The 27,311-nt window shown below is 41.2% G+C and overlaps 1 protein-coding gene across 1 annotated transcript in view; it reads right to left on the bottom strand.

Annotated features, from left to right (window-relative positions):
• The window catches only part of LOC110503536 (out at first protein homolog), a 35,621-nt gene extending 14,245 nt beyond the window's left edge, over positions 1-21,376 (bottom strand). Inside the window, exon 1 of the mRNA XM_021581907.2 lies at positions 20,590-21,376. Coding sequence (XP_021437582.1) covers positions 20,590-20,820 — 231 coding nt within the window. The 5' untranslated portion in view covers positions 20,821-21,376. The remainder of the gene's footprint in view (positions 1-20,589) is intronic.
• Between the last annotated feature and the right edge of the window lie 5,935 nt (positions 21,377-27,311).

The raw sequence follows: 27,311 nt of genomic DNA, 5'->3' as shown, positions 1-27,311 counted from the left end.
GGGGAAAAAGGCCCTTCAAACTAACCTGGTGCTAGCTCTGTTTGTTCTGTGTAGCCAACAGCCACAGGAGTGAGTTGGCTACAGCACAAACAGATACGGGAACAGGCTATCGCTAAAACAGCAAAATTGGCCTAGAGTGAACAAACAAAATGCTGCCTAAATGACGATTTCACACCAAAACAACAAGGCTACCATTCTTAAGCCGCTTGTTTTAAGAGAAAGACAAACTAGACACCATTCTTCTCCACACCTCTGTCTTTAGTGTTCATGCTGATGGTCTGCTAAACTCCAAAGATATTCTGAGGAAATGCCCTGCAGTTCCTGTGTATTGCTCACTTCCCTGTATTGCGCAACTTTTGCTATCTGTGGTGCAGATCTCCCACACAGGGATCAATACATGGTGGGAGATGGAGTTCACAGTAGTGGGACCTTACACAACTGCAGCGAGTGCATTCACTGGATGGCCCCCATGGTCTTAGAATTCTAACCAGTATGGTATCCATTCCTAAAACCACCTTTTCCAAGAAATGTTGTGACACTGCTTGCCCATAAATAAAATAAAAAGTCTGACAAGTTTGTGCAAGTGACAAACGGGGTGGCCTCGGGTAGGATCCCGAAGGCGAGGCAGTAAATGAGTCAACTTCAGCTGCATTGCAAAACCGGACCCCACTTCATATTTACAAGGAAATGCTGAGAGAAATTTCCCCAGAATTCCACATGAGCAACCGGAGATAAAATGTAAAAGCCACCCAGATGTTAATAATAAAAAGTTGGAAACAATGGCACGATGGTATAATTGGGCCACAACGGACTCCAAGTGCTCGTTCAAGTTTCCAACTACTTGCCCAAGGTTACTGGGAAATATGCAATGTCTGTGAAAGGATAAAAAGGAATAGGCAGTTGCCAAACAGGTCAGAGATAGAGCCCAATGGGAGTTGGCTCATAAAGGCCAACCGCTGTGCTCGCTGCTCTTTACAAACATGTTGGTGTGTGGGAGAAACAAATCAATTCATTCCACGAGTTGCTTACCGTTTGGGCGTATACATAACTTCCCTTTATTTGAAGAGAAAAATTCTAGATATAAGACCGCCTGAGGGCTGAGCGAGTTGTGAAATACAATACATTTATCACACGGATAAAAGGAAGATTTAAGAGAGGGCTAATGTGCTCGTTCACACAACCGTGGCATTGTTGGTAGTGAGGCCCAGTAAATTTGTGTGTGATAGTGATAGTGTGTCAGGTAGATTCCCAACATCTGTTGCTCATCTCAGCCAGTGTGTGTGTGTGTGTGACAAATAAGCTGCAATTATAGTTTTGGTCACACGTAGGGGTGATATCAGGGCAGAGCAAGAAAATGTGTAAAACCTACACATCCAATGTCTGAGAAAGTGCTGGATATTAAGTCAATATTTACCACAGTGTATGTATTTAAGTGTGTTTATATGACGTTTCAACCCTTGTTTTAAAGAACAGAACATGCCCTGAATGTCGGAATGATGCCAGACACACTGAAAGAGCCCTGCTAGAGCTGCCCTGTTAAACTGTAAGTGCTGTTATTGTGAAGTGTAAATGCCTAAGAGCAACAACGGTTTACCTGTGACGTGGTAGGCTACACAAGCTCACAGAACGGGACCGCCGAGTACTGAAGCGCGTAAAAATAGTTGGTCCTTGGTTGCAACACTCACTACAGAGTTCCAAACTACCTCTGGAAGCAACTTCAGCACAATAACTGTTCGTTGGGAGCACCATGAAATGGTTTTCCATGGCGAGCAGCCGCACACAAGCCTAAGATCACCATGCGCAATGACAAGCGTCTGCTGGTGTGGATTAAAGCTCGCCACCATTGGACTCTGGAGTGATGAATCACGCTTCACCATCTGGCAGTCCGACGGACAAATCTGGTTTTGGCGGACACCAGGAGAAAACTACTATAGTTCCAACTATTAAGTTTGGTGGAGGAATAATGGTCTGGGGATGTTTTTCATGGTTCGGGCTAGGTCCCTTAGTTAGAGTGAAGGGAAATCTTAATGCTACAGAATACAATGACATTCTAGACAATTCTGAGCTTCCAACTTTGGGGAAAGCCCTTTCCTGTTTCAGCATGACATGCACAAAGCAAAGTCCATACAGAAATGGTGTGTCGAGATCGGTGTGGGAGAACTTGACTGGCCTGCACAGAGCCTTGACCTCAATCCCCTCGAACACCATTGGGATGAATTGGAACGTCGACTGCGAGCCAGGCCTAATCGCCCAACATCATGTTCGACAAGCAGGTGTCCACATACTTTTGGTTATATAGTGTACATGGTACCGTAATTCCTACATATAGTCTATGAGACAGACCCCCAAATGTGGGTCCGTCGGACTCACTTGGTACGATAGATAGCGCAGTGATTTGTTGAAGGTCTACAGTATGTCCCTAGAGTTGGAAAATGTGTGATGGCAGTGCAGCATTGGTAGTTTTCTGTGTGTTACTCTTTCGACCCTCTATTCCATTCATTTTTCCCCCTAGGGATTTTACCTCATGGGAATCAATGTCAGTATACAATAAGTTATTGCTCACTTATATACTTTAGAAAGTATTCACACCCTTGACTTATCCACATTTTCTTGCGTTCCAGGCTGAATTTGAAATGGATTACATTTAGATTTTTGGTTAAAGTGGAATTATGTTTTTTTTTTTTTTTTATGAATTAAAAATGAAAAGCTGAAATGTTTTGAGACAGTAAGTATTCAACCCTTTTGTTATGTCAAGCCTAAATAAGTCCAGGAGTAAAAATGTGCTTAAGTCGCCTAATAAGTTGCACAGACTGACTCTGTGTGCAATAATAATGTTTAACATGATTTTTGAATGACTACCTAATCCCTGTACCCCAGACATAAAAGTATCTGTAAGGTGCCTCAGTCAAGCAGTGAATTTCAAACAGATACAACCACAAAGACCAGAGAGGTTTTCCAATGCCTCACAAAGAAGGGCACCTATTGGTAGATGTGTAAAAATAAAAATATCAGACATTGGAATATCCCTTTGAGCATGGGGAAGTTATTAATTACACTTTGGATGGTGTATCAACCATACAAAGTGTAATTAAAAACTTCACCATGCTCAAAGGAATATTCAATGTCTGCTATTTTTATCCTGTCACTACGAAGATAAAGGCGTCCTTCCTAACTCCATTACCAGAGAGGAAGGAAACCGCTCAGGGATTTCACCATGAGGCCAATGGTGACTTTAAAAAACAGTTTGAGTTTAATGGCTGTGATAGGACGGATTAACATTGTAGTTACTCCACAATAATAACCTAATTGACAGAGCGAAAAGGAAGCCTGTCCAAAACATGCATCCTGTTAGCAACAAGGCACTAAAATACTACTGCAGAAAATGTGGCAAAGCAATTACCTTTTTGTCCTGAATGCAAAATGTTATGTTTGGGCCAAATCCAATTCACCTTTCAGCAGGACATTAAGCTAAAACAAAGGCCAAATCTACACTGGAGATGCTTACCAAGAAGACAGTCAATGTTCCTGACTGTCCGAGTCAAAGTTTGAACTTAAATCTACTTGAAAATCTATGGCAAGACCTAAAAACGGTTGTCTAGCAATGATCAACCACCAATTTGACAGAACTTGAAGAGTTTTCAAAATAGTAAATATGACCACCTTAGGGCCAGACGATACCAATATTGCGATACTTACTAGAATCGTGGCAAGTAAACAAAACACGAAGCGGATTTAACGGAAAACAGCCCTAATGTTGGACATGTTGTACAATTCAGGTGTGGAAAGCTCTTAGACTTACCCAGAAAGACTTACAGCTGTAATCGCTGCCAAAGGTACTTCTAAAAAGTATTGACTCAGGGGTGTGAATACTTATAAGTGAGAAATGTATGCATTTCCTGTTCAATAAATTTGCTAAAAACATGTTTTCACTTTGTCATTGTGGGGTATTGTGTGTAGATGGGTGAGGGAACACATTTATCCAATCCATTTTGAATTCAGGCAGTAACACAACATATAGAATAATTCAAGGGGTAATAATACTTTCTGAAGGCATTGGGAAGCAGATTCACAGCTATCCATCAAACGTTTTTGTAATGTTCAGGGTCAACAGAACTTTGACCTGTATAAATGAGAGTACATATCAAAATGACCTGTATAAATGGCTTTAAAAAGGAAAAACTCGCACCAGCTACAACTATCATTTACAAATCACCCATATTGTGCCATTGACATTAGAATATTTTAAGCTTAGCCATTGTACCGTCGGTGATAGAAGCACCTAATTGCACACAGCTATAGCAGGGTTTTAAAAAGATGTATAGATACAGGGCCCTCACAGAATTTACGCATTAACCCCACAGAAGTTTTTTCTCTCCAATATGACCACCTTAGGGCCAGACGATACCAATATTGCGATACTTATTAGTATCGTGGCAAGTAAACAAAACACGAAGCGGATTTAACGGAAAACAGCCCTAATGTTGGACATAAACATTATGTTGTCATCCAGAGTCCCATTATTTCTTTCCCAAGCTTTAGCACACAATCTTTTACATACAGCAGGTTTTTAAAGGACTAAAAGAGTTAGCGCGAAGCAGACTTCATTTTTGCCATGCAAAACATTGTGATATCGTTCCAGCCCTACAAACAACTCAATGGGTTCTTATTGGACAATTTCACATGACCATACCTGTATGAAATGTAATTGTAGTATGCCCAGAAATATTTCATAGTGATGTAGAAAACACAACCGAATGAGCCAAGTGTGCCAGATAAATATTTTAAATTATTAGGGCTGTCAAACATAATTAAAATAGAGTTAACGGCATTAGTTAATCGGGATTACTCACAATTTGGCCCTAAATCAATTATTTTTTCCATTTCATAAACAGTGCATTGAGTTTGATTGTTTCTAAGCAATGTATGACTATCTATCTATCTATCCTCCTCTGTAAACTGGTCCTCTCTCTATACCCGTTGCAAGACCCACTGGTTGATGCTTATTTATAAAACCCTCTTAGGCCTCACTCCCCACTCTCTGAGATACCTACTGCAGCCCTCATCCTCCACATAACACCCATTCTGCCAGTCACATTCTGTTAAAGGTCCCCAAAGCGCACACACCCTGGGTCACTCCTCTTTTCAGTTCGCTGCAGCTAGTGACTGGAACGAGCTGCAACAAACACACAAACTGGACAGTTTTATCTCAATCTCTTCATTCAAAGACTCAATCATGGACACTCTTACTGACAGCTATCTTAAGTCTCTCTTTATGTAGTGTTGTGATGTGTGTTTTGTCCTATATTTATTTTGTATTTTTAATCCCAGGCCCCTGTCCCCGCAGGAGGCCTTTTGGTAGGCCGTCATTGTAAATAAGAATTTGTTCTTAACCGACTTGCCTAGTTAAATAAATAATATTTTTAAAAAATTGTAAGGTACAGAAAAACAAAATCGATCTACATCAGAATGTGTTAAATAGCATTCACCATAAACAAGTTACTAACATACAGCTAGCCATGAATGCTCCCAATGTTTAAGCAGGCCTTTAAGTATGGTTTAAGTACTCCCCCATCAATTTTCTTGAAGTGTAACACTTGTGCACAGCACACACACACAACCTTTAAAAGTACTGTTAACACTTCAGGCATTCTAAATTAGTGTGAGGGGGGGGGGGGGGGGGAATAATTGCCTCTATGGATACGAAACAATGAGCTTTTAAACTTGTCCAACAATGTTATGAAAACACTGTCCGTATCTGAAGACCCATAGTGAGTCCTAAATAGTAGGCCATTAAAGTTTAATAGTATGTGACATTTAGAAAATCAAGTGCATTATAAATGCCCGGATGTCACTTATCTTGGCATATCTTGCTACCGAAACCAACAAATAGCAGAAAACAATGCAATCACACCTCATTATCAGTATGCAAAAATAGAACGTTTACTAGAACGCAACATTTCAAAAATGTAGTATGGTTTAAATGCCAGGATGTTATACTCATTTCGGCTATTGATTTAGTAAAATTAGACGCACACTTTTCCACAATGCATTGGAAGAGGTGGCATGTGAGTGATTGGCTATTTGAAGAGAACTAAGGCCTAATAACAAAACTAGGCTACTTAATTGGGAAGATCCCCGAAGCGTCTGCAGTGGTCTTCAAATGTAGGCTAAGTAGTTTTTGCTTTCCTTAAAATGATTGAGTATTGCATTGTAGGCTACATCTTTGAAAATAAGTATATACATTTTTATTTTTACCCAAAGTGGATTTCTGTTTTCTCACAAAAAAAGTGTTGCTTGTTCTCCTGGTTTTCGTCAGAGCATTTAAAAACTCAATCATTTCTGCGTTATTGATGTCATGTTAAAATCAGATCAAGCCTTGGCAATCATTCTGATCTCATTCCCAATGATCAGTGCTTTAGTTTATTATGTTGATGTCCAGAGGTTCTGAATTTCAAATCAAATTTAAATTTGTCACATACACGTGTTTAACAGATGTTATTGCAGGGGTAGCGAAATGCTTGTGTTTCTAGCTACAACAGTGCAGTAATATTTAACAATACACAATCTAAAGTAAATGGGAAAAATCAAAAGAAAATCAGCCAAGACCTCAGAAAGAAAATAGTAGACCTCCAGAAGTCTGGTTCTTCCTTGGGAGCAATTTCCAAACGCCTGAAGGTACCACGCTCATCTGTACAACCAGTAGTACGCAAGCATAAACACCATGGGACCACGCAGCCGTCATACCGCTCAGGAAGGAGACGCGTTCTGTCTCCTAGAGATGAACGTACTTTGGTGCGAAAAGTGCAAATAATTCCCAGAATATCAGCAAAGGACCTTGTGAAGATGGAGGAAACAGGTACAAAAGTATCTATATCCACAGTAAAACGAGTCCTATATCGACATAACCTCAAAGGCCGCTCAGCAAGAAAGGAGCCAATGCTCCAAAACCGCCATAAAATAAGCAAGACTACGGTTTGCAACTGCACATAGGGACAATGATTGTACTTTTTGGAGAAATGTCCTCCGGTCTGATGAAACAAAAATAGAACTGTTTAGCCATAATGACTACCGTTATGTTTGGAGGGAAAAGGGGGATGCTTGCAAGCCGAAGAACACCATCCCAACCATGAAGCACGGGGGTGGCAGCATCATGTTGTGGGGGTGCTTTGCTGCAGGAGGGACTGGTGCACTTCGCAAAATAGATGGCATCATGAGGGTGGAAAACTATGTGGATATATTGAAGCAACATCAGTTGCGACCAAGTTAAAGCTTGGTCGCAAATGGGTCTTCCAAATGGACGGGGCGGCAGTGGGTTAGCCTAGTGGTTAGAGTGTTGGACTAGTAACCGGAAGGTTGTGAGTTCAAACCCCCAAGCTGACAAGGTACAAATCTGCCGTTCTGCCCCTGAACAGGCAGTTAACCCACTGTTCCTAGGCCGTCATTGAAAATAAGAATTTGTTCTTAACTGACTTGCCTGGTTAAATAAAGGTAAAAAAAATAAAAAAAATAAAAATGGACAATGATCCCAAGCAAACTTCCAAAGTCGTGGCAAAATGGCTTAAGGGCAACAAAGTCAAGATATTGGAGTGGCCATCACAAAGCCTATAGAAGATTTGTGGGCAGAACTGAAAAAGTGTGTACGAGCAAGGAGGCCTACGAACCTGACTCAGTTACACCAGCTCTGTCAAGAGGAATGGGCCAAAATTCACCCATCTTATTGTGGGAAGCTTGACGTTTGCGAAACGTTTGACCCAAGTTAAACAATTTAAAGGAAATGCTACCAAATACTAATTGAGTGTATGTAAACTTCTGACCCACTGGGAAAGTGATGAAAGAAATAAAAAGCTGAAATAATCACTCTATTTTAAGAATGTGAAATGTCAGAATAATAAAGTGCTGATCCTAACTGACCTTAGACAGGGTATTTTTACGAGGATGAAATGTCAGGAATTGTGAAAAACTTAGTTTAAATGTATTTGGCTATGGTGCACAGTATATAAACTGACTTCAACTATTATATAGGGTGATGGCTATTTAACAGTCTGATGGCCTAGAAGCTGTTTTTCAGTCTCCCGGTCCCAGCTTTGATGCACCTGTACTGACCTCACCATCTGGATGACGGCGGGGTCAGCAGGCAGTGGCTTGGGTGGTTGTTGTCTCTTATCTTTTTGGCCTTCCTGTGACATCGGGTACTGTAGGTGTCCTGGAGGGCAGGTAGCTTGCACCCGGTGATGCGTTGGGTAGACCGCACCACCCTCTGGAGAGCCCCGCGGTGCGGGTGGTGCAGTTGCTGTACCAGGCGGTGATACAGCCCGACAGGATGCGCTCAATTAGAGGTTGACCGATTAATTAGAGACGATTTCAAGTTTTCATAACAAATCGGTAATTACCATTTTTGGACATCGATCATAGCCGATTACATTGCACTCCACGAGGAGACTGCCTGTTATGCGAGTGCAGCAAGGAGCCAAGGTAAGGTGCTAGCTAGCATTAAATGTATCTTATAAAAAACAATCAATCAATCTTAACATAATCACTAGTTAACTACACATGGTTGATATTACTAGTTTATCTAGCTTGTCCTGCGTTGCATATAATCGATGCGGTGCCTGTTAATTTCTCATTGAATCACAGCCTACTTCTTCAAACGGGTGATTTAACAAGCGCATTCCCGAAAAAAGCACTGTCTTGGCTCCAATGTGTACCTAACCATAAACATCAACGCCTTTCTTAAAATCAATACACAAGTATATATTTTTAAACCTGCATACTTAGATAATATTGCCTGCTAACATGAATTTCTTTTAACTAGGGAAATTGTGTCACTTCTATTGCGTTCTGTGCAACAGAGTCAGGGTATATGCAGCAGTTTGGGCCGCCTGGCTCGTTGCGAACTGTGTGAAGACTATTTCTTCCTAACAAAGACAGCCAACTTTGCCAAACGGGGGATGATTTAACAAGGGCGTATTTGCGAAAAAAAAGCACAATTGTGGCACGAATGTACCGAACCATGAACATCAATGCCTTTCTTAAAATCAATCCACAGAAGTATATTAAAACTTGGGAAATTGTGTCACTTCTCTTGCGTTCATTGCACGCAGAGTCAGAGTATATGCAACAGTTTGGGCCGCCTGGCTGGTTACAAACTAATTTGCCAGAATTTTACGTAATTATGACATAACATTGAAGGTTGTGCAATGTAACAGCAATATTTAGACTTATGGATGCCACCCGTTAAATAAAATACGGAACGGTTCCGTATTTCACTGAAAGAATAAACGTTTTGTTTTCAAAATTATAGTTCCAGATTTGACCACATTAATGACCCAAGGCTCGTATTTTTCTGTGTTATTATATTAAGTCCAGAGGTTTGAGATGCACCCAAATTTTTCTGTGCAATAGCCGTTTGATTTGAGAAGTTTTGGTGTGTGCACTAGGCCAATTTATCTAATTTACATACAGTACCAGTCAAGTTTGGACACACCTACTCATTAAAGGATTTTTCACTATTTTCCACATTGTAGAATGATAGTGAAGACATCAAATTAACAAAAATGGAATCGTGTAGTAACCCAAAAAAGTATTAAATCAAAATATATTTTAGATTCTTCAAAATAACCACCCTTTGCTTTGATGACAGCTTTGCAAACTCTTGGCTCTCTCTCAACCTGCTTCACCTGGAATGCTTTTCCAACAGTCTTGAAGGAGTTCCCACATTTTCTGAGCACTTGTGTTCTGCTTTTCCTTCACTTTCTGGTCCAAATCATCCCAAACAATCTCAATTGGGTTGAGGCCAGGTCATCTAATGCAGCACTCCCATCGCTCTGCTTCTTGGCCAAATAGCCTTTACACTGCCTGGAGATGTGTTTGGTCATTGTCCTGTTGAAAAACAAAATGATAGTCCCACTAAGCGCAAACCAGATGGGATGGCGTATCACTGCAGAATGCTGTGGTAGCAATGCTGGTGTGCCTTGAATTCTAAATAAATCACTAACAGTGTCACCAGCAAAGCACCCCCACACCAACTCCTCCATGCTTCACAGTGGGAGCCACACATGTGTAGATCATCTGTTCACCTACTCTCACATTTGGACTCAGACCAAAAATAACAGATTTCCACCAGTCTAATGCTCATTGCTCATATTTTCTTGGCCCAAGCAAGTATCTTATTATTAGTGTCCTTTAGTAGTGGTTTCTTTGCAGCAATTTGACATTGAAGGTCTGATTCACGTAGTCTCCTCTGAACAGTTGATGGTGAGATGTGTCCATTACTTGAATCGGAGGTGCAGTTAACTCTGATTAACTTATCCTCTGCAGCAGAAGTAACTCTGGGTCTTCCCTTACAGTGGCGGTCCTCATGAGAGCCAGTTTCATCAGTTTTTGCCACTCCACTTGAAGAAACCTTCAAATGCTAATGTTCTGAAATTGACTGACCTTCATGTCTTAAAGTAATGATGGGACTGTCATTTCTCTTTGCTTATTTGAGCTGTTCTTGCCATAATATGGACTTGGTCTTTTACCAAATAGGGCTTTCTTCTGTATACCACCCCATACCTTGTCACAACACAACCAATTGGCACAAATGCATTAAGGAGGAAAGAAATTCCACAAATGAAATGCATTCCTTGAAGCTGGTTGAGAAAAATGCTACGTTGGTTACTACACGATTCCATATGTGTTATTTCATAGTTCATTATTCTACAATGTAGAAAACAGTAAAAAATAAAAACCCTGGAATGATTAGGTGTGTCCAAACTTTGACTGGCATTTATGTTCCAGCACTTTGGTTTCACTAATAAATATATTGAAATGGAACCAAATTAAAATCGGTTTCTTTCTTAAGTCCTTAAATAAGATATATGGGCTATTTGGTCTAATACGGTATAGGTCAAATGTGACAGTCTGCCTATAACCCACCCCAATAGGCCTATAACTCCATTCCTATTCTTTTCAGAGTTGAGAAATTAATCAAATTGGAAATTAGCTATTAGAAGACTGGTTATTGTGATGCATGTCTGTTGAATTGGGAAAAATCCACCTGCACTCAGTCCCACCCCACATACTCAACCAATCAGAAGCTGAAACTGCATTGCGGTCGTGGAATACTTTTTACTAAATGGTACATGCTAAATAGTACGCAGTATGTAACTTTTTGGGACGACCCAACCAAATTCACATAAATGTGTGTAATAGATATGTCACTCATTGACAGCAAGTCTAAGAAGTGGTAGATCGGTCCCGTTCTTAAGTTTATTTTTTGTCTTACAATATTTTTTGTTATTGATATTTCATAGCGGTGGTACAACGATTCTCTACACTATACTTGATTGTTACAAAACAAACTGAAATTAAGTGAACTATTAGAATTTTAGCAACCGGGAAATGGCGGAGTAATTTCTGCATAGTGCTTCTAAGTACAGTATGTAGCATGGGTATTTGGACACAGCCAGTGTAACCATCTCTACTGTTCAGATAACTTTACACTCTCCCTCCCACATCCTCTCTCACTTACTCATGCTCTCACACATACACCCACTCTTGCATATCTAGCCAACCTTTGTAGTTGCCTTGGGCCGTTATGCTTCTCTATTTTTACAAATGACATGCCATTTGTCTTACAAGAAGCTAAAACGACTGTGTATGCTGATGATTACACTCTACCCATCAGCACCTACAGCCAGTAAGATTGCTGAGACGCTTAGCAAGGAGTCAGAAGGGGTAATTAACAAACTGGTCTTAAATACATCTAAAAGCAAAAGCATTGTATTGGGTTCAAAGCATGCTCTTAGACCTAAACATCAACACGCATGATAGTCATTGAGGGTTGAGGATAAATTTTTAAAAGAAACATTTGAGTGTTAAAAATGCCTATCCACTTGTGTAATCTATTTGCATACACTTCAGACATACATACCCCACCAGACACGCCACAATGGCTTTCTTCACAGTACCCAGACCAAAAACAGATTTAATGTGTCGCTCAGTTATGCATACAGTGCCTTTGGAAAGTATTCAGATCCCTTGACTTTTTCCACATTTTGTTACGTTAGACTTATTCACAAAATTGATTAAATAAACACATTCTCTGCAATTTACACATACCCCATAATAACAAGTGAAAAGGCTTAGAATGTTGTAAATGTATATCAAATTGAAAAAATAAAAACAGAAATACCTCATTTACATAAGTATCCAGACCCTTTGCTATGAGGCTCGAAATTGAGCTCAGGTGCATCGTTTACATTGATCATCCATCCGTAAGATGTTCCTAGAACTTGATTGGAGTCCATCTGTGGTAAATTCAATTGATTGGCTAAGATTTGGAAAAGCCACACAACTTTCTATATAAAGTCCCACAGTTGACAGTGCATGTCAGAGAAAAAAAACAAGCCATAAGGTTGAAGGAATTGTCCATAGAGCTCAAAAACAGGATTGTGTCGAGGCACAGATCTGGGGAAGGGTACCAAAAAAATTCTGCAGCATTGAAGGTCCTCAAGAACACAGTGGCCTCCATCATTCTTGAAAATGGAAGAAGTTTGGAACCACCAAGACTCTTCCTAGAGCTGACCGCGCAGCCAAATTGCGCAATTAGGGGAGAAAGACCTTGGTCAGGGAGGTGACCACGAACCTGATGGTCACTCGGACAGAGCTCTAGAGTTCTTCTGTGGAGATGGGAGACCCTTCCAGAAGGACAACCATAAGGCCTTTATTGTAGAGTGGCCAGAATGGAGCCACTCCTCAGTAAAAGGCACGACAGCCCTCTTGGAGTTTGCCAAAAGGCACCTAAAGACTCAGACCATGAGAAACAAGATTCTCTGGTCTGATAAAGCCAAGATTAAACTTTTTGGCCAGAATGCCAAGCTTTAGGTCTGGAAGAAACCTGGCACCATCCCTACGGTAAAACACAGTGGTGGCAGCATCATGCTGTGGGGATGTTTTTTTAGCGACTGGGACTGTAGTCGGGATCGAGGCAAAGATGAACGGAGAAAAGTACAGAGAGATCCTTGATGAAAACCTGCTACAAAGCGCTCAGGACCCAACAGTACAACAACCCTAAGCACACAGACAAGACTATGCAGGAGTGGCATCGGGACACGTCTCCGAATGTCCTTGAGTGGCCCAGCCTGAGCCTGGACTTGAACCCAATCAAACATCACTGGAGTAGAGGATTATGAATTTAACGCCAATACCGATTATTGGAGGACCAAAAAAAGCTGATGCCGATTAAATCGGCCGATTTAAATATATGTAATAATGACAATTACAACAATACTGAATGAACACTTTAACTTAATATAATACATCAATAAAAATCTATTTAGCTTCAAATAAATAATGTAATAATAAAGGTTTAAATAATGCAAAAACAAAGTGTTGGCTAACGTTTAAGTTCCTTGCTCAGAACATGAAAACATATGAAAGCTGGTGGTTCCTTTTAACATGAGTCTTCAATATTCCCAGGTAAGAAGTTTTAGGTTGTAGTCATTATAGGAATTATAGGACTATTTCTCTGTACCATTTGTATTTCATTAACCTTTGACTATTGGATGTTCTTATAGGCACTTTAGTATTGCCAGTGTAACAGTATAGCTTCCGTCCCTCTCCTCGCTCCTACCGGCTCGAACCAGGAACACAACGACAACAGCCACCCTCGAAGCAGCGTTACCCACCGCTCCACAAAAGCCTTGCAGAGCAAGGGGAACAACCACTCCAAGTCTCAGAGGGAGTGACGTTTGAAACGCTATTAGCGCGCACCCCGCTAACTAGCTAGCCATTTCAAATCGGTTACACCAGCCTAATCTCGGGAGTTGATAGGCTTGAAGTCATCAACAGCTGCTGGCAAATGCACGAAAGTGCTGTTTGAATGAATGCTTACGAGCTTGCTGCTGTCTACCATCGCTCAGTCAGACTATCAAATCATAGACTTAGTTATAACATAACACACATAAATACGAGCCTTAGGTCATTAATATGGTAGAATCCGGAAACTATCATCTCGAAAACAAGACGTTTATTATTTCAGTGAAATACGGAACCGTTACGTATTTTATCTAATGGGTGGCATCCATAAGTCTAAATATTCCTGTTACATTGCACAACCTTCAATGTTATGTCATAATTACATAAAATTCTGGCAAATTAGGTGGCCCAAACTGTTGCATAAAACACTGACTCTGCGTGCAATGAACGCAAGAGAAGTGACACAATTTCACCTGGTTAATTCTGCCTGCTAACCTGGATTTATTTTAGCTAAATATGCAGGTTTAAAAATATATACTTCTGTGTATTGATTTTAAGAAAGGCATTGATGTTTATGGTTAGGTACACATTGGAGCAACGATACACACCGCATTGATTATATGCAACGCAGGACACGCTAGATAAACTATTAATATCATCAACCATGTGTAGTTAACTAGTGATTATGATTGATTGTTTTTTTATAAGATAAGTTTAACGCTAGCTAGCAACTTACCTTGGCTTCTACTGCATTCGCGTAACAGGCAGTCTCCTCGTGGAGTGCAATGAGAGTTAACTGTAAGGTTGCAAGATTGAACCCCCCGAGCTGACAAGGTAAAAATCTGTCATTCTGCCCCTGAACGAGGCAATTAACCCACCATTGAAAATAAGAATGTGTTCTTAACTGACTTGCCTAGTTAAATAAAGATTAAATAAAAATACAAATAATTTTTAAAAACAGCCAAATCGGTGTCCAAAAATACCGATTTCCGATTGTTATGAGAACTTGAAAATCGGCCCTTATTAAATCGGCCATTCCGATTAATCAGCCAACCTCTACTCTGGAGAGACCTGAAAATAGCTGTGCAGCAATGCTCCCCATCCAACCTGACAGAGCTTGAGAGGATCTGCAGAGACGAATGGGAGAAACTCCAAATACAGGTATGCCAAGCTGGTAGCATCATACCCAAGACTCAAGGCTGTAATCACTGCTTCAACAAAGTACTGAGTAAAGAGTCTGAATACTTGTGTTAAATAAAAAACTGAAATTGTACATTTACATATTTGCAAATATGTATAATAACCTGTTTTTGCTTTCTCATTATGGGGTATTGTGTGTAGATTGAGGGAAAACAATTGAATCAATTTTAGTTTAAGGCTGTAACGTAACAGAATTTGGAAAAGGTCAAGGGGTCTGAATACACTGTAGAGCCATGTTATCATGGAATGCTCTGCCACCAGAGGTTACTCAGGCAAAAAGCAAAGTTTAGCTTTAGAAAACATATTGTATCACAGCACTGCTCATATTTCTAAATATCAATTATTTAACCGTACTGTAAGAATATGACTGTATTATAGTGTGTATTTTTGTTGTCTCTAGGTTTCTTTCCAAGTATACAAAACATTAAGAACACCCGTTCTTTCCTTGACAAGACTGACCAGGTGAAGCTATGATCCCTTATTGATGTCACTTGTTAAATCCACTTTAAATCAGTGTAGATGAAGGGGAGGTGACAGGTCTTGCGACATGGATTGTGTATGTGTCATTCAGAGGGTGAATGGGCAAGACAAAAGATTTAAGTGCATTTGAACGGGGTACGGTAGTAGGTGCCATGCGTACCGTTTGTGTTAAGAACTGCAAGACTGCTGGGTTTTTCCACGCTCAACGGTTTCTTTGTGTCAAGAATGGTCCACCACTCAAAGGACATCCAGCCAACTTGACACAACTGTGGGACGCATTGGAGTCAAAATGGGCCATCATCCCTGTGAAACGCTTTTGACACCTTGTAGAGTTCATGCCCCGATGAATTAAATTGGTTCTGAGGGAGGGCGTGCAACTCAATTATAGGAAGGACCTATCCTAATGATCCTCATACTCAGTGTATGAGATATAAGTTGCCATTTGAGACACAGGCAAGCTAGTTTGGGGGTTCACATTCAAGCTGTTGGGACAGACCATATAAACATTCTCTCACTGATGACAGTGTGCAAGCCCGGCCTGCATCATCGTGACCGATCCCGGACATTTTTCCTAAATAATTTGAGACATTCCCAGTTGATCGTCTTCCAAAGGAAGGACTGATACTCTATTATATTCCACCAGCGCCATGGGGTGGGAGAGTGAGGTTGTTCCCTGAAGTGAAACTCTAGGGAGGTTTCCCTTTTCATTCAAGGTAACGTTACACTTGTTTCCACATTAGGTAGTCTTAGTCTAGAGACTAGAATGATGCCCTAGTTGTTTTAATGTAATCATTAGCTTATCAGTTTGGTCAAAGCTCTCATTAAAGCACTGTTATGATGGCTCTAGTTCTGTTGTTATCTTATCTGCTTATCTGATCATCTTGTGCCTGAACAGTGGAGTTCAATGTAAAACAGTGGTCTTTTGAGATTATTCTACAAACTTTGGCAATTTCATCCACCTTTTTTGTGAATCAGCGGATACATTTCGGGGTCAAGTGCTTGCTTGAAGAATGGCTCCGGAGGGGGTGGCTGCTGTTTTACAAGCTCCTAACCAATTGTGCTATTTGTGTGTTTTTCACATTGTTCGTAACTTATTTTGTACATAATGTTGCTGCAACTGTCTCTTATGATCAAAAAGAGCTTCTGGATATCAAAACAGAGATTACTCACCTCGAGTCTGACATGAAGGATATAATGTTGCTCCCGGACAAGGCCCAAATCCCTGTCATTCGCATGAAGAAAATACAGGGAGCGTAGATAATTAGTTGGCAAGTGGGTTACCGGCCTCTACCATCCGTTATATTGGCCAACGTGCAAATCTGACCATAATTCTATCCTCCTGATTCCTGCTTACAAGCAAAAACTAAAGCAGGAAGTACCAGTGACTCACTCAATAGTGGCCAGATGACATGGACGCTACAGGACTGTTTTGCTAGCACGGACTGGAATATGTTCTGGGATTCATCCAATGGCATTGAGGAGTATACCACCTCAGTCACCGGCTTCATCAATAAGGGCATCGACGATGACATCCCCACAGTGACCGTACGTACATATCCCAACCAGAAGCCATGGATTACAGGCAACAGCCACACTGAGTTAAAGGCTAGAGCTGCCGCTTTCAAGGAGCAAGGCACTATTCTGGAAGCTTATAAGAAATCTTGCTATGCCCTCAGACAAACCACCAAAATGACAAAGCGTCAATACAGGACTAAGATTGAATCCTACTACACCGGCTCTGATGCTTGTTGGATGTAGCAGGGTTTGCAAACTATTACAGACTACAAAGGGAGACCAAGTCGTGAGCTGCCCAGTGACGCTAGCATTCCAGACAGGCTAAATGCCTTTTATACTCGCGTCGAGGCAAGTAACACTGAAGCATGCATGAGAACACCAGCTGTTCCAGACAACTGTGTGATCACGCTCTCCATCGCTGACCTTTAAAACAGGTCAACATTCACAAGGCCGTGGGCCAGACAGATTACCAGGACGTGTACTCAGAGCATGCTTACCAACTGGCAAGTGTCTTCACTGACATTTTCAATCTCTCCCTGCCCGAGTCTGTAATATCTACATGTTTCAAGCAGACCACTATAGTCCCTGTGCCCAGAAAAGTGAAGGTAATCTGCCTAAATGACTACCGACCCGTAGCACTCACGTCAGTAGCCATGAAGTGCTTTGAAAGTCTGGTCGTGGCTCACAACACCATCATCCAGGAAACCCTAGACCCACTCCAATTCACATACCGCCCCAACAGATTAGCAGGTTACATAATCTCAATCCCACTCCACACAAAAACTGCCCTTTCACACCTGGACAAAAGGGACACCTATGTGAGAATGCTGTTCATTGATTACAGCGCAGCATTCAACACCATAGTGCCCACAAAGCTCATCACTAAACTAAGGACCCTGTGACTAATCACCCTCTGCAACTGGATCCTGGACTTCCTGACAGGCCACCCCCAGATGGTAAGGGTAGGCAACAACACATCTGCCACTCTGATCCTCAACACAGGGGCCCCCCAGGAATGTGTGCTTAGTCCCCTGTTCACCCATGACTGCGTGGCTAAGCACGACTCCAAAACCATCATTAAGTTAACTGATGACAACGGTGGTAGGCCTGTTCAACAACAACGAGACAGCCTATAGGGAAGTCAGACCTGGCAGTGCGGTGCCAGGACAACAACCTCTCCCTCAATGTGAGCAAGACAAAGGAGATGATCATGACCTACAGGAAAAAGAGGACCGAACACGCCCTCATTCACATTGACGAGGCTGTAGTGGAGCGGGTCGAGAGTTTCAAGTTCCTTGGTGTCCACATCACCAACAAACTATCATGGTCCAAACACACCAAGATAATTGTGAAGAGGGTACGACAATGCCATTCCCCCTCAGGGGACTGAGAATATTTGGCATGGGTCCCCAGATCCTCAAAGTTCTACAGCTGCACCATCGAGAGCATCCTGACCAGTTGCATCACCACCGGGTATGGCAACTGCTCGGCCTCTGACCATAAGGCGCTACAGAGGGTAGTGCGTATGGCCCAGTACATCACTGGGGCCAAGCTTCCTGCCATCCTGGACCTATATACACTAGGCAGTGTCAGAGGAAGGACCAAAAAAAATTGGTCACAGACTCCAGTCACCCAAGTCATAGATTGTTCTCTCTGGTACTGCACGGCAAGCGGTACCGGAGTGCCAAGTCTAGGTTCAAAAGGCTCCTTAACAGCTTCCACCCCCAAGCCATAAGACTGCTGAACAATTAAATCAAATGGCCACCCGGACTATTTGCATTGACACCCTCCCCCTTTGTTTTTACACTGCTGCTACTCTGTGTTTATCTATGCATAGTCACTTTACCCCTACAAATTACCTCAACTAACCTGTACCCCCACACATTGACTCGGTAGTGGTACACCCGTATATAGCTGCATTATTGTTATTTTGTGTTATTTTTTCATTGTGGTTTTTATTTTAGTTTATTTAGTAAATATTTTAACTATTTGCTTAAAACGGCATTGTTGGTTAAGGGCTTGTAAGTAAGCATTTCACAGTAAGGTCTACACCGGTTGTATTCAATTTGATCATGGGTAAATCATGGGATGAATTCATCCCCAGTATATACATTCCCGCTGTTTTTATGTAAATGGAGAATAAGAATAATCCATGCCCGCAGAATGAGGTGTGGTTTGTTAGGTAGCCATATCATTTCACCACAGGTACATGTTAGTGTAAATGTTCAGTTCATCCCCCCTCTTCTTATCATGGAATGACTCATTCCGATTCTCATAGTTGTACTGATCCCATAGATTACAGTACTCCTGTTCCCACAACCCATGCCAACTCATGTGGATTTTGGCACAAGGCTATGACTGATAATAACAGCAGCTGCACACCTAGCTGGCTGTCTGATCCTGTGAACACATTCTAAACAGCAACAGAGCCATTCATATATCTACTCTGTCCGTTTAATGCTACCCATTGTTTGATATCCCCTGTTTAAGCGTTTTCCTTTCCTCAAGCGGCTCTGAGCAGTAAATTCTGCATGGCAGCTTGAAGTCAGTTGATCCAACTTTCCATAAATCTTTGAGATAGTGTTAGACGAGAACCACATGTAAACGGAATGGAGAGGTAGGCCTCCGAGTGGAACTGATTAAACAGAGGAAAAAGAGCCCTGTGCCTGTAGCTAATTTAGCTAAACTGGGTGTGCTGTGAACCAGGCTTCACCACAATGGTGTGATGTGCTCAGAGATGTGTCATCACCAATTTGGCGACGTGCCGGCCTCTTTTCATCAAAATGAGCTATTTGGTTTGTGACCCATACCCCGATCAAAAAGGTCAGACATGCCCACTTAATCCTAGAAAATCTCCCCCTTCACTTCTTGCCAGGCTGTCAGTTTCTGTGGGACTGCAACAATCACAGACGCATGCCTTTGGTCTGTGTCTGAGAGTATAGTGCACAGGACCAGAGGCACTCGGGGAACAGGCTGCATGTTGTTTGCTTGCTGGTTCACTATACACACTGAACCAGTGGTTCTCAACCTCTGGTCCATGTACCAGCACTGGTCCCTTATAGTTAGCCAACACTGGTTAGGCATAGTCAGTTATTTTGTTTAATGTTGGCACTTCATTTAATTTAACTGGTCCTGCAAGAAAGAAGGACCATAGCTTTCCATTCCCTGGTACAACAAATGTTGTGACCAACTGGAGTAGATGGATGCCCTTGCTCTCTGACTAGGCCCATCTATGTTGATGGGACGGAGCAGGCTCAGAGTAAAGGCATGAGTTGTATTGCAGAAGAGTATGAATAGCATTCCTAAACCAATCATTGCAGGTGAGCGCCTAATTCAATAATCAGTTTTTCTGCCACCTAACATTATCCACTCATGCATGCGGAGGAATTTACCAGCATAAGGAGAGAAGGGCCCATGGCCAGGGAGTCAACTCATCAGTACTGAAATGACACAGGCTAGACTAACACTGTTAGTCTAGGCTATGGTATACTGTTTTCTAAATTGGTTGCATGGAGAAATAAGGCTGCATTCTGCATTGCCCCTGATCTGTATTGCCCCTGATCAGTCTGGCAACATACGTGGCCATTGGGTAATAACCCAACCCTACACAAAACAGTAAAGGCATAGGGGAAAAACACATTTGAATCCACTCACCTGTTTGAAGTCAGCGACAAATGTTATGAGAGTTCCATCTCCCTGTTTGAACTCAAGTGTGATGGAGTCTTTTTCACTGTCTGCTTCTAGAACTTCCTCTGTGATTTGTCCATCAGCTAAACGAACTCGAACCTTCAACTCTGAACAAAGTCCAAACGTTGTTAAAAATATTAGTGCCCAGAGAAATGCATGTATCCGAGCTGAAACCGGTAGAACACAACTCCCAAACATTCCAGAAGACGCAGAACTGAATTTGGCAGAGGAAAAATACTAAAGTCCAGGTGAAATCCAACGGTCTCTATTCAATATCACTAGCTAATTATTTAGTTGCATTTCCGTTTGATGGCCCTTTTGCTATTTATTCTTTGTACAAAATAATAATGAAATCCAAGCAATTGTTCCGTCTTCCATACCTTTAAACTAGAATTCATGACGTGAGTGATGTATTTTGTACGAACATTAACGCGACTACAACGCATAGGTAAACCCACCTCGATTAAAACACTCAATCTCGGTTTTTCATTTCACAGCTACTTTGTAACCATTACAAAACTTTTACCCAGCGCGACTTCCATGCATATCAGAATCATACGCGATGTAGTACCACCACACACAATCTCTCTTGATCGTAACACAGCACGTTACTTCGTATTCTGCATTCTGTTTTTATCCTCGTATTTTTTTTTCTTCTCTTTTTCTCATCCAGTCCCGTCACTTCCTTCGGTCATCCAAACTACTGCAGAGTAGGCTACTTGCATGGCCTCGAAACTTTCAGCGACGGTGCTGTAAATTCAACGAGCGTTGTAAAACTCTTAAAGGCACACCACCCTCGAAATGTAGCACAAGGGGCATGTATGGATTTGGTTGTGATCCAACAAGAAAATCCAAGTTTGCACAATAGATTTGGGCCACAGGATATGGGCAACTGAATATTTATGATATCATATTTTGTTATTATGAAGCAGTGTTGCCTCTACTGCACAAGGAGATAGGCCTACTGCAGTTGTTATAATAGTTTGTGTGAAAGTGATTGTGTGAATATGATTATGGATTCTAATTCACCTAATCAAAATAGTCCCTCTTCTTTTCTGAATTGAGATATGGAGTTGTATAAAAGTTGTGGCTATAAACATCTTATGATTTAAAACCATTTAAAACAACAGAGGCATTGTTTTTATTTGATCTTATAAGCTCTGTAACCCAATGTCATACATTATTTATGAGACCATTGAATCATAGCTTGTGAGCTTCAGATAATTACTAGTTGTGTCAAGCCACGTGGTTTTCACTGATTTCCTTGTTGGAAAAAGTTACTCCTCTTACCTACTCACTCTTGATATTATACTTTTATGATGTCCTTAAGGGGAAAATTTGACAATACAGAGGTGTGTGAAGGAAGTGCCACACACAGAGAGCAACATCTGGAGATCTGTGGCTCAATCAAAGTGTCACATTAAATGGTATATTACCTCTGAAGGCAGTGATGTTCCACAGCCAGACCTCATCATCAGATCTCATATTTCCAGGTGATGCACTATCTGCTGGGTGGCCCCCAGGTTGGTGACCCCATGGAGAAGCACTTACTCACTGCTGCAACCAAGTGGTCGTGCACTCCATTGAAGGGGAAAACAAATAGCCAGGGCTCTAAACCTGAACAAACAGTGTCAGCTGGGTAGGCACATTGGGCCGCACTCATGATGAATTGGAGGAGCCAAGGAGGTCATGCAAACAGATCTTTTGTGGTGTGTGCAATCCTCAAACATGTATGGGTTTGAGGGGGGCGGCAGCATAGCCTAGTGGACTAGCGTTGGACTAGTAACCGAAAGGTTGCAAGATCGAATCCCTGAGCTGACAAGGTGCAAATCTGTCGTTCTGCCCCTGAACAAGGCAGTTAACCCACTGTTCCTAGGCCGTCATTGAAAATAAGAATTTGTTCTTAACTGACTTGCCTAGTAAAATAAAGGTAAAAAATAGTGCAGAGCCTTGATGAACATGCTGATTTGTCATAAAATCGAATTGCCTTGAAACTAATATCTATATGTGTTTAGCATGGGATAATCACATTTGGCGACTATGGTTAAAGGTGCACTAAGCAGAAATCACTCTGCCATTTCCTGGTTGCAAAAATTCTAATAGTTTGCCTAATTTCAGTTTATGTGACAAAACAAGCATAGAGAATGTAGAGAATCATTTTACCATCTAAACCGCTCTGAAATATATTTTCAATAACCAAAAATATTGTATTTTCAGCTGTTTGAAGCTGGTGTATAAAACTGAAAGTAAAAGATGCAAAAACAAAACTTAAGAACAGGAAGCATAGAAATACTACACATTAGAACACATTAGACTTGCTTTTAGTGACAATACAGATCTATAATTTATATGTTTATGTGCATTTGGTCAGGTCTCCAAAAAGTTACATATTGCAGCTTTAATGTTCTTACTTGCTTAAGAGTGTAACACCTGTGACTCCGCAGATACAGCAAAATGACACTCATTCCAAGTCACATCAGACAAAAGTTTTGTAACAAAATCTAAATCTTAATACCAATATAGCCCATTATGAATCAATGATACAAATCTATAGGCCTACAACTGTGTAAGTCAAAGAGTTAAAACTTATTATGGCTGCAGGGGCAGTATTGAGTAGCTTGGATGAATAAGGTGCCCAGAGTAAACGGCCTGCTCCTCAGTCCCAGTAGTACATTTGGATAGAAAACACTCTGAAGTTTCTTAAACAGTCTGAATGATGTCTGTGAGTATAACAGAACTCATATGGCAGGCAAAAACCTGAGAAAAAATCCAAACAGGAAGTGGGAAATCTGAGGTTTGTAGTTTTTGAAAACAGCCCTATCGATTACACAGTGGTTGGTTATGTTGCACTTCCTAGGGCTTCCACTAGATGTCAACCATCTTTAGAAACTTGAATGAGCCTTCTACTGTGATGTGGGGCCGGATGAGAGCTCTTTGAGTCAGTGGTCTGGCAGAGAGCCAGGTCATGCGCATTTCACATGAGAGCGACCTGCGTTCCATGGCTTTTCTACAGATAATGAAATTCTCCGGTTGGAACGTTATTGAAGATTTATGATAAAAACATCCTAAAGATTAATTCTATACTTATTTTGAAATGTTTCTACGACCTGTAATATAACTTTTTGAACTTTTCGTCCGACGTTCGGCTGGACCTGCACGAGCGTTTGGATTTGTGTACTAAACGCCCTAACAAAAGTAGCTACTTGGACATAAATAATGGACATTATCGAACAAATCAAACATTTATTGTGGAACTAGGATTCCTGGGAGTGCATTCTGATCATCAAAAGTAAGGGAATATTTATAATGTTATTTCTGATTTCTGTTGACTCCAACATGGCGGATAATTTTGTTTTTCTACAATTCCATGTGTAACACTTGTATTTTCATCAACATTTATAATGAGTATTTCTGTAAAATTGATGTGGCTATGCCAAATCACTGGATGTTTTTGGAACTAGTGAACGTAACGCGCCAATGTAAACTCAGATTTTTTTATTTAAATATGAACTTTATCAAACAAAACATACACGTATTGTGTAACATGAAGTCCCTATGAGTGTCATCTGATGAAAATCATCAAAGGTTAGTGTAAGGTTATTTATAAACATCTTTAATGAAAGATGGAAACGTGAACACTATACAAAATAAGAAAACGTGGAAAAACCAAAACAGTCCTAACTGGTGCAAAACACAGAGACAGGAACAATCACCCACAAAATACCTAAAGAATATGGCTGCCTAAATATGGTTCCCAATCAGAGACAACGATAAACGCCTAGCTCTGATTGAGAACCACTCCAGGCAACCATAGACTTACCTAGAACACTCAACTGAACACAACCCCATAGACTACAAAACCCCTAGACAAAACAAGACACATAAATCACCCATGTCACACCCTGGCCTAACCAACATAATAAAGAAAACACAGAATACTAAGGCCAGGGCGTGACAGTTAGTGATTCATTTTATCTCTATTTGTGCTTTTTGTGACTCCTATCTTTGGCTGTAAAAATAGCTGTGTTTTTCTGTGGCTTGGTGGTGACCTAACATAATAGTTTGTGGTGCTTTCTCTGTAAAGCCTATTTGAAATCGGACACTGTGGTGGGATTTACAACAAGATTACCTTTAAAACGGTATAAAATACATGTATGTTTGAGGTATTTTAATCATGAGATTTCTGTTGTTTTGAATTTGGCGCCCTGCACTTTCACTGGCTGTTGTCATATCGATCCCTTTAACGGGATTGCAGCCCTTAGAAGTTTTTTAACATACCAGAATTATAACCCCTCACTTTCCCCGAAAGAAGTTTGTGAGATACAACTTTATACTGTATTTTCAGCATCAGACTTTGTTTGTTTGCTTGTTCCCATTTACTTAATCATTTCCGTACCGTACTGTATATCCAAACATCTCAGTCCAAAGAGCACAGTTCGTGTAGGACTGTTCGACTTGCCAGTGCACAATATACAGGTTAGTCACGACCAAGTACAAAAGGTGTTCATAATTAACTAAGCATTTAGTGATCCGGCCATCAAAAGAGCACAAAGGCCTGTCTGTCTATGAATGAATGTTCACCTTGCCTGTATAATTTCCTCTCTAAGTCAAAGGATCTCTTTAACCAATAAAAACACATACAGACCCATAAAAGTGTTGAATTATTAGTCTGTGGTCAGACAAAGAGTGAGCGTCAGGGACCAATTGTGACGGGAACACACTCGGGTCATTCAACCTCCCTCCTCTGCATAACTGGGGAGAACCAAAACAACAGCTTTTCAAATATTGGGTTGCAAAAGCATTAGCTATTATGTCTATTAAGTTGATTTCAGCATCCTCCGTAATAGGCTATGACATTGAAATAAACTGTTATCGTCATGTTTAATCTGCATGTTGTGCGTACAACTGAGTGCTACAGTTCGTTTGTAATTAATCTGACAAATGGAAGCAAATCAGCCAAGCTGTGTCTCTTGTGGCACAATGCGCAGTTTCACGTAAGCATACAGTGGGGCAAAAAAGTATTTAGTCAGCCACCAATTGTGCAAGTTCTCCCACTTAAAAAGATGAGAGAGGCCTGTCATTTTCATCATAGGTACATTTCAACTATGACATACAAAATTCAGAAAATCACATTGTAGGATTTTTAATGAATTTATTTGCAAATTATGGTGGAAAATAAGTATTTGGTCACCTACAAACAAGCAAGATTTCTGGCTCTCACAGACCTGTAACTTCTTCTTTAAGAGACTCCTCTGTCCTCCTCTCGTTACCTGTATTAATGGCACCTGTTTGAACTTGTTATCAGTATAAGAGACACCTGTCCACAACCTCAAACAGTCACACTCCAAACTCCACTATGGCCAAGACCAAAGAGCTGTCAAAGGACACCAGAAACAAAATTGTAGACCTGCACCAGGCTGGGAAGACTGAATCTGCAATAGGTAAGCAGCTTGGTTTGAAGAAATCAACTGTGGGAGCAATTATTAGGAAATGGAAGACATACAAGACCACTGATAATCTCCCTCGATCTGGGGCTCCACGCAAGATCTCACCCCGTGGGGTCAAAATGATCACAAGAACGGTGAGCAAAAATGCCAGAACCACACGGGGGGACCTAGTGAATGACCTGCAGAGAGCTGGGACCAAAGTAACAAAGCCTACCATCAGTAACACACTACGCCGCCAGGGACTCAAACCCTGCAGTGTCAGACGTGTCCCCCTGCTTAAGCCAGTACATGTCCAGGCCCGTCTGAAGTTTGCTAGAGAGCATTTGGATGATCCAGAAGAAGATTGGGAGAATGTCATATGGTCAGATGAAACCAAAATCTAACTTTTTGGTAAAAACTCAACTCGTTGTGTTTGGAGGACAAAGAATGCTGAGTTGCAGCCAAAGAACACCATACCTACTGTGAAGCATGAGGGTGGAAACATCATGCTTTGGGGCTGTTTTTCTGCAAAGGGACCAGGACGACTGATCCGTGTAAAGGAAAGAATGAATGGGGCCATGTATCGTGAGATTTTGAGTGAAAACCTCCTTCCATCAGCAAGGGCATTGAAGATGAAACGTGGCTGGGTCTTTCAGCATGACAATGATCCCAAACACACCGCCCGGGCAACGAAGGAGTGGCTTCGTAAGAAGCATTTCAAGGTCCTGGAGTGGCCTAGCCAGTCTCCAGATCTCAACCCCATAGAAAATCTTTGGAGGGAGTTGAAACTCTGTGTTGCCCAGCAACAGCTCCAAAACATCATTGCTCTAGAGGAGATCTGCATGGAGGAATGGGCCAAAATACCAGCAACAGTGTGTGAAAACCTTGTGAAGACTTACAGAAAACGTTTGACCTCTGTCGTTGCCAACAAAGGGTATGTAACAAAGTATTGAGATAAACTTTTGTTTTTGACCAAATACTTATTTTCCACCATCATTTGCAAATAAATTCATTAAAAATCCTACAATGTGATTTTCTCGATTTTGTCTGTCATAGTTGAAGTGTACCTATGATGAAAATTACAGGCCTCTCTCATATTTTTAAGTGGGAGAACATGCACAATTGGTGGCTGACTAAATACTTTTTTGCCCCACTGTATGTCTCATTCCTCCATTGCTTCTGACATTGTCGAGTGGGGGTTTGTGTAGAATTAGTTGGCCAAGAGACGTAGATGGAGGAAAGGTGTATGCATCCCTGAGGCAG

The sequence above is a fragment of the Oncorhynchus mykiss genome, chromosome 24 (assembly GCF_013265735.2).
Source record: "Oncorhynchus mykiss isolate Arlee chromosome 24, USDA_OmykA_1.1, whole genome shotgun sequence".
NCBI classification, from domain to species: Eukaryota; Metazoa; Chordata; class Actinopteri; order Salmoniformes; family Salmonidae; genus Oncorhynchus; species Oncorhynchus mykiss.
The sequence above is the reverse complement of the archived record's forward strand: the minus strand, read 5'-3'. Positions and strand labels throughout refer to the sequence as shown.